At 42.2% G+C, this 14,771-nt stretch overlaps 1 protein-coding gene across 5 annotated transcripts in view; it reads left to right on the plus strand.

The window, feature by feature from the left end:
- sulf1 (sulfatase 1) overlaps positions 1–14,771 on the plus strand; it is a 96,639-nt gene that overhangs the window by 67,856 nt on the left and 14,012 nt on the right. For all 5 annotated transcript variants that reach the window (XM_034169868.1, XM_034169860.1, XM_034169876.1 and 2 more), the window contains 6 exons: positions 456–584; positions 1,650–1,706; positions 4,727–4,853; positions 10,620–10,836; positions 11,478–11,718; positions 11,835–11,931. In XM_034169868.1, the coding sequence (XP_034025759.1) occupies positions 456–584; positions 1,650–1,706; positions 4,727–4,853; positions 10,620–10,836; positions 11,478–11,718; positions 11,835–11,931 (868 nt within the window). The remainder of the gene's footprint in view (positions 1–455; positions 585–1,649; positions 1,707–4,726; positions 4,854–10,619; positions 10,837–11,477; positions 11,719–11,834; positions 11,932–14,771) is intronic.

Below are 14,771 nucleotides of genomic sequence, written 5' to 3' on the forward strand. Positions count from 1 at the left end.
ATAAGCTTTAGCAAAAAGGAAAGTTTTAAGCCTAATCTTAAAAGTAGAGAGGGTGTCTGTCTCCCGGATCTGAATTGGGAGCTGGTTCCACAGGAGAGGAGCCTGAAAGCTGAAGGCTCTGCCTCCCATTCTACTCTTACAAACCCTAGGAACTACAAGTAAGCCTGCAGTCTGAGAGCGAAGCGCTCTATTGGGGTGATATGGTACTATGAGGTCCCTAAGATAAGATGGGACCTGATTATTCAAAACCTTATAAGTAAGAAGAAGAATTTTAAATTCTATTCTAGAATTAACAGGAAGCCAATGAAGAGAGGCCAATATGGGTTGTGGTAGTACTAGTTGTTGTTTTATTTCTTTTTTCAGCTCAGTCTTTTTTTATTTTTTCTTGGTTCACTTAGTTTTGACCTTGTGTCTGTCTCTTATAAAAGATGAAGTAAATTCATATGCTTTCCCAGAAACCCACACCTGGTGCTGAACATTGACCTCGCTCCCACAATCCTCCACATTGCCGGACTGGACACACCTCCAGACATGGATGGAAAGTCCATCCTTAAGCTGCTGGAGCAGGAAAGGACTGGCAATAGGTTTGTGGAATTTATCATTCCATGCTGTAATGGAACTCATGCACCATAATAGCAGAAATGTGCACAATTAGTGCAATAGTCAACATTGATTTACCGTTCTTAAGCAAGTGAAACTTTCCATAACCAAATTGCTTGATTATGTGCAGCATTTCAGAAAACAGGTTCAGGGCAGATTGTCAGGTTTTCTTTACTTTTTTAAAAGTTTCCCATAGAATTTAGTTTAGTTTTATTTTTGTTGCTGTAGGAAACCCCTGCCATTAGTAAAGGGAAAAAAAAAGTTAAATGTGATAAGCCAATAAAACTTTTGCTAAAGTTACTAGAAACTACTAACTTTTATTGTATGAATTTAGCTTTGGCTTGGCTTTTTGGCTCTAAAACCCCCAAAAAACAGATTTATACAGCTGAAATTTTAATGTTGTAGCATAAAGATGGAGAGTCCCAAAAAAATTCACCATTTCACTGCCATGGTCAGATGATGATCAAGATGTACATAAATAGTTAAATGAACAAATGAAATTAAACCGTAGTTTTTATTCAATGTACAGTTTATTCACTATTCATACAGACAGTATTAAATGAATAATAAAGGTAAATAAGTTGATTTGTCTGATTTTTGACTTTACAGTTTTTAACATGAGGAAAAAGTTGGATGTCTTCAAGTTAACAGAACTAAATTCATAGGAAGCTAACTGAGCCACTAATATTTTTCAAAGTTAGCTCGATAGCTTGCTTGCTAACGAAAATCTTAGCTTAGCTTTGTTAATTAGCTATAAGCCAATGAGCTTAATTGTGCGCACCTCTGACATTTAAATGGCATTAACATACTGATTTCTGAGGCAACAAAACAATGATTTTTACCGCCATGACAGTATTTATAGCATTCTTACAGAATTTCTGACCTTTATTCTCTTTTTGACTCTATTCCATATTTGAGCCTTTAAGGTCTTCAGCTTTCTACAGTCGATTTCCATAATGTTGGTTATCTGTATGTGCACCACAATGCAACAGACAGGGAGTGCAGCGGCCATATGAATTTTGTAAATTTTGTGCCTTTTATTTTCCCAGATTCAAACCCAACCGGAAACCCAAAGTCTGGAGAGACACATTCCTGGTGGAAAGAGGGTAAACTGGTGCTTATTATTCCCTGTCCAAACCAGAGTCGCATCCATATCTTTGTAGAAGATTGTGTGTCGCACAAACCTGACAAAACATTTCACTGAACCAGAAACGTTAAAACACAGTGCATGTTCCCTGTTTCTGCAAAAACAGCCTTTTTTTTCTCGCCTATTTGTTATCTGACAGGCATTTCTCAACCGCAGTTGGCTTGAAAGGCAGTCATGGTCAGTGTGGTTGAAATATTCTAAGTTGTTTGGAAAAACTACAAAGCGGCTGGCAAGTTATGACCATACACGCAAGAGGCACTAAAACGTGCAACCAGTTCATTTGCGGGAAAAACAGAGTTTTTCCCTTTCGAATGGGCCTTGAATACATTGAGACGGCCACCAAGGCGCTAACACTGACTTAGCCTGCTGGAGACAGACAAAAGACACAGCCGAGTAACTTGGTATATCCAGATCCACGCGAAACAAAGAGCAGCCAGGCTCAGGATGATATTACCTGAAGAATGACTGGAAGGGTCAATCCACCCATAGGATGTGTCACCAGCTCCCCCACTGTGGAATGCAACAGTGGCTGTTTCCCCAGCACTGTTGTCTTTGTGGTACACCCAGTCTCTCTCCCAGTCCCTGTCAGTGTTTAACCTCTCTGATGCCACCAGAGGATAATCCCTGCAGTGTGACTTTTCCACTTTTGTTCCCCTTACGTGTTAATGCCAGCGATACACTGCCAGCCACGTGACACTTTAAAGAGAAAGCATCATTTATGTCTATATGTAAAGCATAAAAGAAAAAAATAATAATAATGGCAGAGAAAAGACCGGATTACAAAAGCCAAAAGGAAGAGCTCATGATGGCAAAGAGTATTCATGGCACCGTATAATCATGAGCTCTGTGGAGGAAACACAAAACAGTGAGCATGATCCTTGGCCATTGAGTGGGGGATTCTTTTAGTTCTTTTCTTCATCTTTAGTTCTTTTCTTTGTATAATCTGAGGTAAAATTAGAGCATTTCTCTTACATATGTCAAAGGTGTCTTAAACAAGCTGTACTACATCGACAGTGACATGAAAACATATGTGAACCCTTTAATATTACACTCCTTAATTTTGCAATGTCATCAAATTTAATTCAAGCTTCTGTATATAAAAAAAATTCTAAAATGATGCTCTTTAAACTACAGTGAAAACTAATCTCTGCAACATGACATAAATGAAATTAAAATATAAAAGCAAAGTTGCATAATACTTGCAGTCTTTAGTGTAACACAAATCATCGCATTACAGCCAGTTTATGATAGTCCAAACTATACTTTTTTGCAATCTTTCTGATCAGACAAATAATGTGGTATACCTTTCAATATGATTGGAACAGTTTTAAAATTTGACCCCTGTGTAATTCTTCATTGACCCCTGTAGGTCATTAGAGGTCAGCTCCAGGATGCCTCAACATCTCAAAATAAACATTAGATAAATTAGAATATGTGTGCCAAATGTGGTGCTTTTATGACAAAATGAACAATTGTTGTGGAAATTTTAGCTAAGATGCACAACTATCTGGTACTGGAACCAGGATCTATACCTGAATTCTCAGCTGCAGCGCAACTGCAAATGACATTACTTTCCATGATTTAAAAGGCTTAGGATTCAAATAAGGGTTGGATTTAAATTTTTAATACATTTTTAAAAATGTAAAAAGTTTGGAAACTACCATCCTGCTTTGGTATACCTGATCCTGTCAGATCTCAGGAGTGAAGCAGAGAAGATCCTGATTGGTACTTGGCTGGAAGAATACTTGGAAACATCAGGGGCTGGATGTGTTCCTCCATGTAGAAGTGGAGTTGTGTCAGGAAGGGCATCCAGTGTAAAATCTGTGCCAAATCCCAATGCACGTCTGTACTGGATGTGCTGTAGTGACCCTGAACAACTGGGGGCAGCCAAAAAACAACAACATAAAAAACTTTGGACATTTGACCATGACATCTGCTTCCAGACTTAAGGCTTTGCACACTCTTGGAAGACTTGTGCAGTAGCAGAATTATTATCTGGAATATTTCTGATCTACATACTGCACAGAACATACACATGGAAATACTTCATCTTAGTATCGTGTGTTGATCAAAATTGCGATTAAAGGACTGGGTGGGCCAAAAAACCTTTTCATATTTCTTGAGTTTGGTTATTGATGGTAGAGCGTGTAACCTTTGACTTGTGCATTTTGTACCTCTGTTAATCCCCCCATAAATCTGCACTGTTTATAATGGCTGCTGCCTTTTGCTGCATTCTCTAAATGCTTAGATTACAGTAACCTCTGCAGACCCTTCACTCTGTTATTCCAGCACAGAAAAACCAGTGCAGAGTTGAGGCACACATGGTAGCTAATGATTTTTTTTTTCTCAGATTTATGGCTTAAAATCCTCACATGACCTTACAGTACTATACTTCTGAGCATGCTAAACTCTGACTGACAGCTGGGAATGACTGTATTGTTGGAGAGTCAAATCATCTACGCATTGTAGCCGTGAGGGAATGACACAGGCAACATTGCTCTTTAATCACTGAAGGCTACAGTCAAGCTGGTGTGTGAACACTGGCGTTGTTCCCCTGGCAACATTTGCGAGACATGATCGGATGAGGAAGCGCTCACACTCTTAAAGAGGACGGGTTTCCCTTTGCATGAGATAGGGGTTGGCACTGCCTCAGCACATGCTGCTGGAGATTGGTGTGTGTGTGGGGTGGGGGTGGGGGTGAACCTGATGCCAGGCCAAGGTCAAACAGCTTGAACTGGAGCTGAGCTCCATGCCCAGACATGCTGGCACTTACAAACACTGCATAGTTTATCCATTAATTAGCCACAACCGTGCAAGACACAGCACTGGCCATCACAGAAAGTGAAAAACAGGAAATGCCCTAAAAGTGAACACAGCTTTTCCACCCACACTCTAATACAGCATTACAGAATAAGCCAGTTTTTTGTTTTTTGTTTCTTTTTCTTTCTTTTTTTTCTTCCAACTGGTTGTGTTTTGCAGAAAGATCCTCAGGAAGAAGGATGACTCTGTGAACACACAACACACTAACAGCTTGCCCAAGTACAAAAAGGTCAAAGAGACGTGCCAGCAGGCTGAATTCCAGACGCCGTGTGAGCAGCCCGGGCAGGTAAAGCACACAAATACTCATGTGGATGCAGACGAGCAGGGGAGGGTACAGTTCAGCTAATCAGCCAACAGCTAATTAACAACCACATCTTTTTCATAAGGGGATTAGCTTTTCAGCTAAATTTGACAGCCATTAGCAGACCAATACAGTCTTTCAGAGTCCCATCATCCCCTGCGCGCTTGGAGTGGTTCGACACGCTGGTTGTAAATAACGAAATTGGCATCACCGCTCATCATGCATAAGGAAAAGAAATGCAAACCAGCATGACGTGGTTATTGAAGGCATTCAAATGTAAGTTAATGTGTGTGTATATACATATATATACAGTGGTGGGCACAGATAACCAAAAAATTAACTTTGATAACAGAGAATCATTCCACGTCCCAACAGCCAGGGGCTGTGAGCATGGACCGGGCCCCCGGGCCACCCGCCCTCGACCGCCACACAATCCTCTCTGCACCCGACCCCCATGGCCCCCTCTGCAGGTGGTGAACCCACAGGAGGGCGGGCCCACGTCACTCTTTCGGGCTGAGCCCGGCCGGGCCCCATGGGCTAAGGCCCAACCACCAGGCGCTCGCGCGCGAGCCCCAACCCCAGGCCTGGCTCCAGGGTGGGACCCCGGCTCCGCCATACCGGGCGACGTCACGGTCCTTGATCTTTTACTGGTCATGGAGGTTCTGAACTGCTCTTAGTCTGACCCGTCACCTAGAACCTGTTTGCCTTGGGAGACCCTACAGGGAGCACAAAGCCCCTGACAACATAGCTCCTAGGATCATCCGGGTACGCAAACTCCCCCACCACGATAAGGTGGCAGCTAGAGGGGAAGAGGTCACTCGGGAGGAGCTCGGAGTCGAGCCGCTGCTCCTCCACGTCGAAAGGAGTCAGTTGAGGTGGCTCGGGCATCTTTTCCGGATGCCCCCTGGACGCCTCGCTGAGGTGTTCCGGGCACGTCCCACTGGGAGGAGGCCCCAGGGAAGACCCAGGACACATCTCTCGGCTGGCTTGGGAACGCCTTGGGGTTCCCCCAGAGGAGCTGGGGGAGGTGTGTGGATCGGGAGGTCACTCTATAAATGCAGCCCATTTAAAGGAATGGCTTCAGGACAACTCTGAGTGGCCCAGCCAGAGCCCAGACCTGAATCTGATTGAACATCTCTGGAGAGATCTGGCAATGGCTGTGAACCGATGCTCCCCATCCAACCAGATGGAGCTTAAGAGGTGCAGCAAAGAGGAATGGGCAAAACTGCCCAAAGATAGGTGCTCCAAGCTTATAGCATCATATTCAAGAAGACGTGAGGCTGTAATTGCTGCTAAAGGTGCATCAACAAAGTTTTGAGCAAAGGGTGTGAATACTTGTACATGTGATTTCTTAGTTTTTATTTTTAATAATTTGCAAAAAGTTAAAAACAAAACTTTTTTCATGTTGTCATTATGGGGCGTTGTGAATAGAATTTTGAGGGGGAAAAGTGAATTTACTCCATTTTGGAATAAGGCTGTAACATAACAAAAAGTGTAAAAAGTGAAGCACTGTGAATGCTTTCTGGATGCATGGTACCTCTTGATCATCGTCCGATCTTAGTTAGCATGCACTTCTCCCTATTATTTCTACAAGGGAAGCTCCCTGCAGTTGTTTTTTAACAGCGTTAATGTTTCTGTGAACTCTGTGCTGGACACAGCTGTTGCCTGTTCAACTGCTCCTCAGAGCCACAAGTCAAATACACATTTACAGCACATAAATTTGTTCATAATTGGACACTTATGCACTGTTTTGTGGTACATTAATTTTCTGGGACTTTCTCTTCATCTGCACCCATTAATTTCATGGCAGAGCTGCAGCCAAGTGGTACAGTATGTGACCTTGGAACAGACCAGAACAATAGAAATTTTTTTACAGCGTTCAGGTAGCATTAAATAACAGAGTTTCAATGAATGCAATCCAAAACTGTTTTATGGTCACATAAATGTGTGTATATAGCAATCCTGTATTAAAAACACAAATAGGAACCATTCTGCCTTTCGTCTGCTGTGTGTGCATGCATCAAACATTATGAAGAAAGTATTTTTAAAGCCACAGTGTGTAGAATTTTGTGGTATTTATGATCAGAAATGGACTGTAGCATTCCTACCCATCTGTTCATTAGAGTATAAATTACCTATAACAAGGAATCAATGTATTTTCTTGAACTGGGAAGGAATACTCTTTTCTACATGGGAGAGGACCCCTCACAGAGGCCGCTATGTCTCAGCACCATGTTGATACAGGAACCCATAAGGGACGTATTTACTCTGTCCTTCACATATTGCAGAACGGCCAGAAGACTGAAGAAAAGAAGAGACAAATCAATACTTGCTCCCATATACGCTGTTAGCTAATAGTGCAAGCTAAGAAAGGAGCATGACCCCCCCCCCCCAAAAAAAAACTCAAAATGTGAAGAGAAACAAAATCGTGACCCATGATAGTGAAATGCAATCTGCAACCTCACCGTGTGATAACATGAAATCCAACACACTGTTGCTTTAAAAGTAGATGACAAACTATGCCGTACTGATATAGAGTACAGAACATAATGCACGCTGAGGTCATAAATGGTGTGTGAGGGTTTAACAGGATATCCCAGCTGGAGAGTCAGTAGAGGATTTCCCAGAAAAATTACAGAGGAAAAATTGTGCTTACTCACGGCTGGCAAACACTCAGCCCCTCCATTTCATTTGTTGCACTCTCTTTGTCCAGCTTTTCTTCTGCCTCTCACTTGTACGCAGAAGACGGTCAGTGCAGATGACTATCAGGGTGTAGTCACTCTGTGCATCTTTCAGGACAAAACTTTGGCTCAAGCTGCAGTAAAGTGCTTAAAGGTGTCTTAAACACTGATGTTGGATGAGTGTTTTGTTTCTGAAAACACTGACTTGACTCGAACGTTGCTGAGTTTTGATCATGATCACATGACGGTGCTGTAGATTGACCACATACTGTGGTCTTTTTCACATGCGGTTCTTGTGACACTTTGGATAAGATCATTTGATAAACATGGGTTTGTTGTGGTTACACTAGATTTACTCAGAGGACATGGAGGAACTTTGGATTTGTTTTTGACAGGGTTCGTGGCATGCTGTAATTTGGGTCTTCATCTGACACCCCCTCTCACCACCACCTCCACCAGTCCCTCTTTAGTTTCTCATCCTCTCCTGCTGTCTCGAACTGCCTTAAAAGCATCCACAGGAGGGAGGGAGAGGGAGAAGGATAAAGCAAGAGATTGTTTTCATCCCTGAGTGACAATACTCTCTCTCTCCTCCTCCTCACTGCCAGTCTACTGCTGATATAACGGCTCTTTTGGGCCTGTAAGCTGTTCGTCACTGTATGAGCCTTCAAAAGGAAACACGATATTCCTTATGGCCCTTTGTTTGGGCCCTCTTTCCCACACTCGGCACTGATCATCTGCACAGCCCTCTGCAGATGTGCATCTTCCATTTCTACAAGGCAAAGCAGTGGCACTGTTCACAGTAAAGAGCCTCTGCCTCCTTGTTCTAGAGGGAATGGATGCTGAGTAAAGCAGCAAGGATGTAGAACATGCATTTACAGAGTTCCACAGCTGACACACTTGCTATATGCAAATCCAGTGTGAGAATAATGGCAGTTTCTACTTACTTAGTTCTTCTCGTGTGGTAGTTTGGTTTGTTTTTTTTGACTGGTTTGGATGTTGATCTTTCTCACAGGACAGACTTCACCTGACGTGTTTGTCAGAATCACGTTTTTCTTGCTGAGTTGATTAAATTGGTACAAATTTGTGAATTCTGATCATTTTTTTATGCCATTAATGTGTTTTATTTTGCTTGGAGCAGTGCGGTTGCACAGTGAAGTTAACCACATGCAAGCTTTGTGGGTACTCGTGCAGTGATTCTTTGTAGTCTTTGTTGATTTTTCTTAAAGCTTTTGACTTTGGTTGGCCGGGCTGCTCTCAGGGTCATACTGAAAATGTGCTGGATCACCAACAAGTTGCTGTCTTACACATGCACAGGTACTGTGAGTACTGTGTGTAGTGGTGGCAGAGTCTCTGACTTCTTCCCAGTGAATTCTGGTGTTCATCTGAGATGCGTCCTGGCGCCTACATTCTTCAGTACTTGCATGGGCTGGGTGTTGGGTAGGGTTATGAAGAACAGTGGCTTAGGTGCATTTGTTGGTAAGGAAAGTTGTACTGAGCTTGACTTTGTGGATGATGCTGAATGACAGTCCTGCCCAAAACTGAACAATTCATTCACAGTGTGGCCCAAAGCTCGACAGGCCAAGTGTCAAATTTGTAGAGACTCACTTATCTCGGCAGCAACATTTGTGTATCTGGGTTAAGGACTCATGAGGTACAGTACCTGGTCAAAGGTGTTTGGGGATACTGATACCTATGCAGGAGATCGAAGGTTCAAGTCTTTAAATTCCTGATGCTTCTGTCTAGGGCTGAAACGATTACTCAAATAACTGGAATAATTCGATTACAAAAAACGATTGAGGCAAATTCTATGCCTCAAAGCTTTAACATTGTAGTACATATGCCAGGCCTGTGTGTGATGCTGTAATGTCCCCAGAAAAACAACAGAAGAAGACTAGAGCATGTGCTCAGGCCATGTAATAGGCTAATAATTTAGCCTTTAAAGCTACCACTTTCCAATGTGACACAGATTAAAATAAAGCCTTTTAAGAGAAAGCAAGTCCACACTGATCATCTGAAATAGACTTACTGTGCATTTAAAGTGAAGCAGTGTGTTTTTCTGTTTTTAAAAAACACAAGGTCTGCTCGACATGGTGAGTGACTATTGACCCGATGGCTGGGTACCCCACAGTTGAAGCCGGCTGCTGTCTGTTTTGTTCAGACTCACACTGAGTGTTTCGCTTTTTAATTTTTGCTTTTTTGGGGGCGGACATGGTAACTTAAAAACAAACAAACAAAAAAACAGTGACTGTGAGGCTTGCATGTTCAACCTCCAGCTGAAATGCATCTGCTGAACTGCAGAGAAAGAGGGATAAAAAAAAAAATCACATAGGGACCCAGTCCACCAGCCTTTAAAAATAATATTAATAATAATAATAATAATAATAATAATAATAGTAACAAAAACTCAAAATGGTTAAATTTTACAAGGGGTGGGGGGGGGGGGGAACAGAACAGAAGCCACATCCCATCGCCATTTCAGCAAAATGTCAAGACTTTGGCACAGCGACTTTTTGCCATTGCTTAGGGAGAGCCCTGGACTATTGATATTGTTTTAAAATGCAAAAGTACTTTTTATCCGATTACTCGATTAATCACCAGAATAATTGATAGAATACTCGATTACTAAAATAATCGATAGCTGCAGCCCTACTTATGTCTTACTGTATGGTGGTGAGACTTGGGCACTAACCAGTTAACTATGGTGTTGACTGGATGTCTTTGGTACAACAACATTTTGGCCATGTAAGCACTTCTGTGGGCATGATCCAGCGCACAGGTACCTCACAGTGGAAGAGTCCAGTAACTGGAAAAGGCCAACTGGATGCCCGTGTGTCACCTGGTTGCAGCAGGCAGATGGTTACTTTAAAAGGTGGGGGTGGACCGGTTGTCTAAGTGGTTGTAAGCCAGGACCTGGGTGTGTGGTGTGTATTGTGGTGTGTTGGTCGAGACAACGTGGTGCCAGTGCAGCCTCTCAGACCTGAATTTTCTTGTTGTTAAGGTGTTTTAATTCATATGCATGAATTAGTGGTAAAATAACACTATTTCTCCTGGTTGATTGCCTTGCTAACAGAAATGGCACTGTGTGGAAGAGATCACAGGAAAGTGGAGGATACAAAAGTGTAAAGGTGGTGGATCAAAAGAAGGTTCCAGGAAGAGGGCACGCAGTCTGAAACCGCATGGTGACTATGACAACAGAGAGAGGGGCTGTGACTGTGGGGACAATCTGTACAAAACCTCCAGGGTGGACCGCCGTGCCCATCGCCAGTTCCCGCTACCATCTGGCCAGCGTGAGTAAAAAGAATATAGACAAGAAAGATCCTCAGAAAAATGTGATCACAGTGTTCTTTTCACATTAAGCATTCCCAAAAGGGATAATTTGCACAGGATAAACTTTGGTATCATGCAGCTTGTCCTTAAACACTGTAGTACCGTCTGCTTCTAAATACCAGTCGGGGGGAAAAAAGAGGAGTCTGGAAGACTTAAGGCATGATATCCTGTAATCAATTATTTCTGCTTTAAAAGGAGACAGATGCACAGCAAAAACAAACATCCTGCAAAAAGTCCTGGAATTTGTTCTTTGGATGATGACTTGAAATATTCTGGATTTAGAATGGTTTGATGCCCTCTAGTGTTATTTGTAAATGCTGCAAGTGATGAAGAAAAGCCATTTGGCGTAATATATATATATATATATATACATGTATGTGTATGTATATGTACATGTATGTGTATGTATATGTTTGCTTTTGAAAATGTCAGAAAAGTACTTTTGCACTAAAAATGAAATGTACACATTCATTTTAAGTTAGACTTTACCAACTCCAGAAGGGTTAACATTTTATTACTTTCCATAAATAATGAAATAAAATAAAGAGTGGAAAAGTAGAAACTATAAATAATTACTGAACAATTACATTTTTTTTGTTAGGTTTTCGCCCACGTTTTGTACACATGCGGCCTGCCAGATCTCTGGCTGTGGAGTTTGAAGGTCAGATATATGACATCGATCTTCAAGCAGATGATCAGTCAGCTGTACGGCGCATCACAAAGCGCCACTACAGCACCGAGGACCCAGAGTTTGACTTGGGGTCAGATGATGGCTCAGAGGAAATGCTGGCAGATGGCACAAATGCTGTGGGATACCCGAACTCTGTGAAAGTTACCCACAAGTAAGGAATCGGGCTCCAGTGAAACCCAAAATCATTCTTTCAGTACTGGTTGAGGAGTACTATAAATGTTATGTTGTTTTGATAGATATCTGTCTTTTGGGTCATATTTCTTTCAGGTGTTATATCTTGATAAATGACACAGTCTACTGTGAGAGAGAAATCTATCAGTCATCCAGAGCCTGGAAGGACCATAAGAGCTATGTGGACCAGGAGGTGAGTCTGCTGAAGGTCATCAGAAGCCTGCATCTGATTTCAGATGTGTCTTACACACACACACACACACACACACACACACACACACATATATATATAATGTGTGTATATGTATATATAATGTGTGTATATGTGTGTGTGTGTGTGTGTGAGTATATATACTCAACAAAAATATAAACGCAACACTTTTGGTTTTGCTCCCATTTTGTATGAGATGAACTCAAAGATCTAAAACTTTTTCCATATACACAATATCACCATTTCTCTCAAATATTGTTCACAAACCAGTCTAAATCTGTGATAGTGAGCACTTCTCCTTTTCTGAGATAATCCATCCCACCTCACAGGTGTGCCATACCAAGATGCTGATTAGACACCATGATTAGTGCACAGGTGTGCCTTAGACTGCCCACAATAAAAGGCCACTCTGAAAGGTGTAGTTTTATCACACAGCACAATGCCACAGATGTCGCAAGATTTGAGGGAGCGTGCAATTGGCATGCTGACAGCAGGAATGTCAACCAGAGCTGTTGCTCATGTATTGAATGTTCATGTCTCTACCATAAGCCGTCTCCAAAGTCGTTTCAGAGAATTTGGCAGTACATCCAACCAGCCTCACAACCGCAGACCATGTGTAACCACACCAGCCCAGGACCTCCACATCCAGCATGTTCACCTCCAAGATCGTCTGAGACCAGCCACTCGGACAGCTGCTGGAACAATTGGTTTGCATAACCAAAGAAATTTTGCACAAACTGTCAGAAACCGTCTCAGGGAAGCTCATCTGCATGCTCGTCGTCCTCATCGGGGTCTCAACCTGACTCCAGTTCGTCGTCGTAACCGACTTGAGTGGGCAAATGCTCACATTCGCTGGTGTTTGGCACGTTGGAGAGGTGTTCTCGTCACGGATGATGCGAAGGAGATGTGTTGCACTGCATGAGGCAAATGGTGGTCACACCAGATACTGACTGGTATCCCCCCCCCCCCCAATAAAACAAAACTGCACCTTTCAGAGTGGCCTTTTATTGTGGGCAGTCTAAGGCACACCTGTGCACTAATCATGGTGTCTAATCAGCATCCTGATATGGCACACCTGTGAGGTGGGATGGATTATCTCAGCAAAGGAGAAGTGCTCACTATCACAGATTTAGACTGGTTTGTGAACAATATTTGAGGGAAATGGTGATATTGTGTATGTGGAAAAAGTTTTAGATCTTTGAGTTCATCTCATACAAAATTGGAGCAAAACCAAAAGTGTTGCGTTTATATTTTTGTTGAGTATATGTACATGATCCCCTGCTGAAGGGGGCACTCTTGGTCAGTACCTCTTTCTATCACAAGATGACAAGTTGAGTAACCCCGGTGCATCATTTAGTGATGGTGGGGAGACTCATTTCCTGACAGGTGTGTGATTTGTAGCTGACAGCGCATGGAACTGTCTCCTTCACCTCTGTGTCATCTGGGAACATCCATCTCTGTTTTGACTATGGTTAGGCTCATGATTAGGGTAAATCTGGGTAGACACTGTACGATATTTGCAGTCGTTGTACTCGGCTCCAGCTCAAACTGTGTGACAACACCGCAGGGTGTAAAAGTTCAGAGCGCACGATTTATGTTCTCACACTATACGGCCCTATGCTCTGATGCGATCTGACTACTCGCATTGTACGTTCAAAAACCACGTCGGCAGTGTTGCCACAGTTACTTTGAAAAAGTAATCCAATTACTGATTACTGATTACTCCTTGTAAAAGTAACTTAGTTACTTTACTGATTACTCAATTGTAAAAGTAACTAAGTTAGATTACTAGTTACTTTTTTAGTTACTTTCCCCAGCTGCCGACAACAACCCACGTCAACATGACAATGATACCTGTTTTGCCAAAACTCACTTTATAGTCACCCTTTCTTGACTTCAATGAAAACAAATACTTGTTTTATAAAAAGTAAAATAAAGACCTCTTTCTTGACCTCATATTTAACTGTTGACAGCACTGTAACAGTAAAACTTGCAATTTCAAACCTACATTGTTTATAAATGTAACTATTCAATTCTAACATTTTTCTAACATTTAAATTCTCTAAACATTTTACTTGTCGAAATTATTATTATTTTAAGCAGTATTAGTAGTTGTAGTAAAAAACGGCTTCAAAACTGGACCTTTAATCTAGGGGTGTTGTGGGGGAGGGGGGCACATCCTTGCCCCACGCCCCCATTCCATCTGGATTCGCCCCTGCTTTGGCGTTTGAGCACAAAGAATGGATAACATTTATTTATGCAGAAAACATGACCAAATTTACAGGTAAGAAAGTTTTATTGCGTTTTCACATCATGTGGTCCTCAGAAAGAGAGTTCAGGTGCATTTGAGTGGAAAACAGTGTTAGTTGTTGACGCGTCGCAGAGGATCAGCTGTTTTTAACGAGACGATACGGAGCGGCTCAGCTCAGAATTCTAAATAAAGGAGGGAAAAAAGTATAAAAATGTCTTTGTAAAGCTCAGTGCAGGTGTGCTGATCACCGCGCTTTAAGAGGTGAGGACGAGTCGAGCAGCTGCAAAAAAACGCGGATGAAAAGCTCACAGCTCGCTTAAAGTGGGCAGTTCAGTCGAACCCCGACCTCCTGCCCACGGACCAAGTTTAATGCTGCTATCGACCCACAATGAAAAATAATAGTAACACACAGTGACATGGAGAAGTAACTTTAATCTGATTACTGATTTGGAAAGATTAACGCGTTAGATTACTCGTTACTAAAAAAAAGTGGTCAGATTAGAGTAACGCCGGCATCACTGCATGTCGGGCTCGTGTTTCCGTAAACAGAAGCTTTTTTTTTTTCAAACTT

Source organism: Thalassophryne amazonica, chromosome 1 (assembly GCF_902500255.1).
Source record: "Thalassophryne amazonica chromosome 1, fThaAma1.1, whole genome shotgun sequence".
Classification (NCBI taxonomy): domain Eukaryota; kingdom Metazoa; phylum Chordata; class Actinopteri; order Batrachoidiformes; family Batrachoididae; genus Thalassophryne; species Thalassophryne amazonica.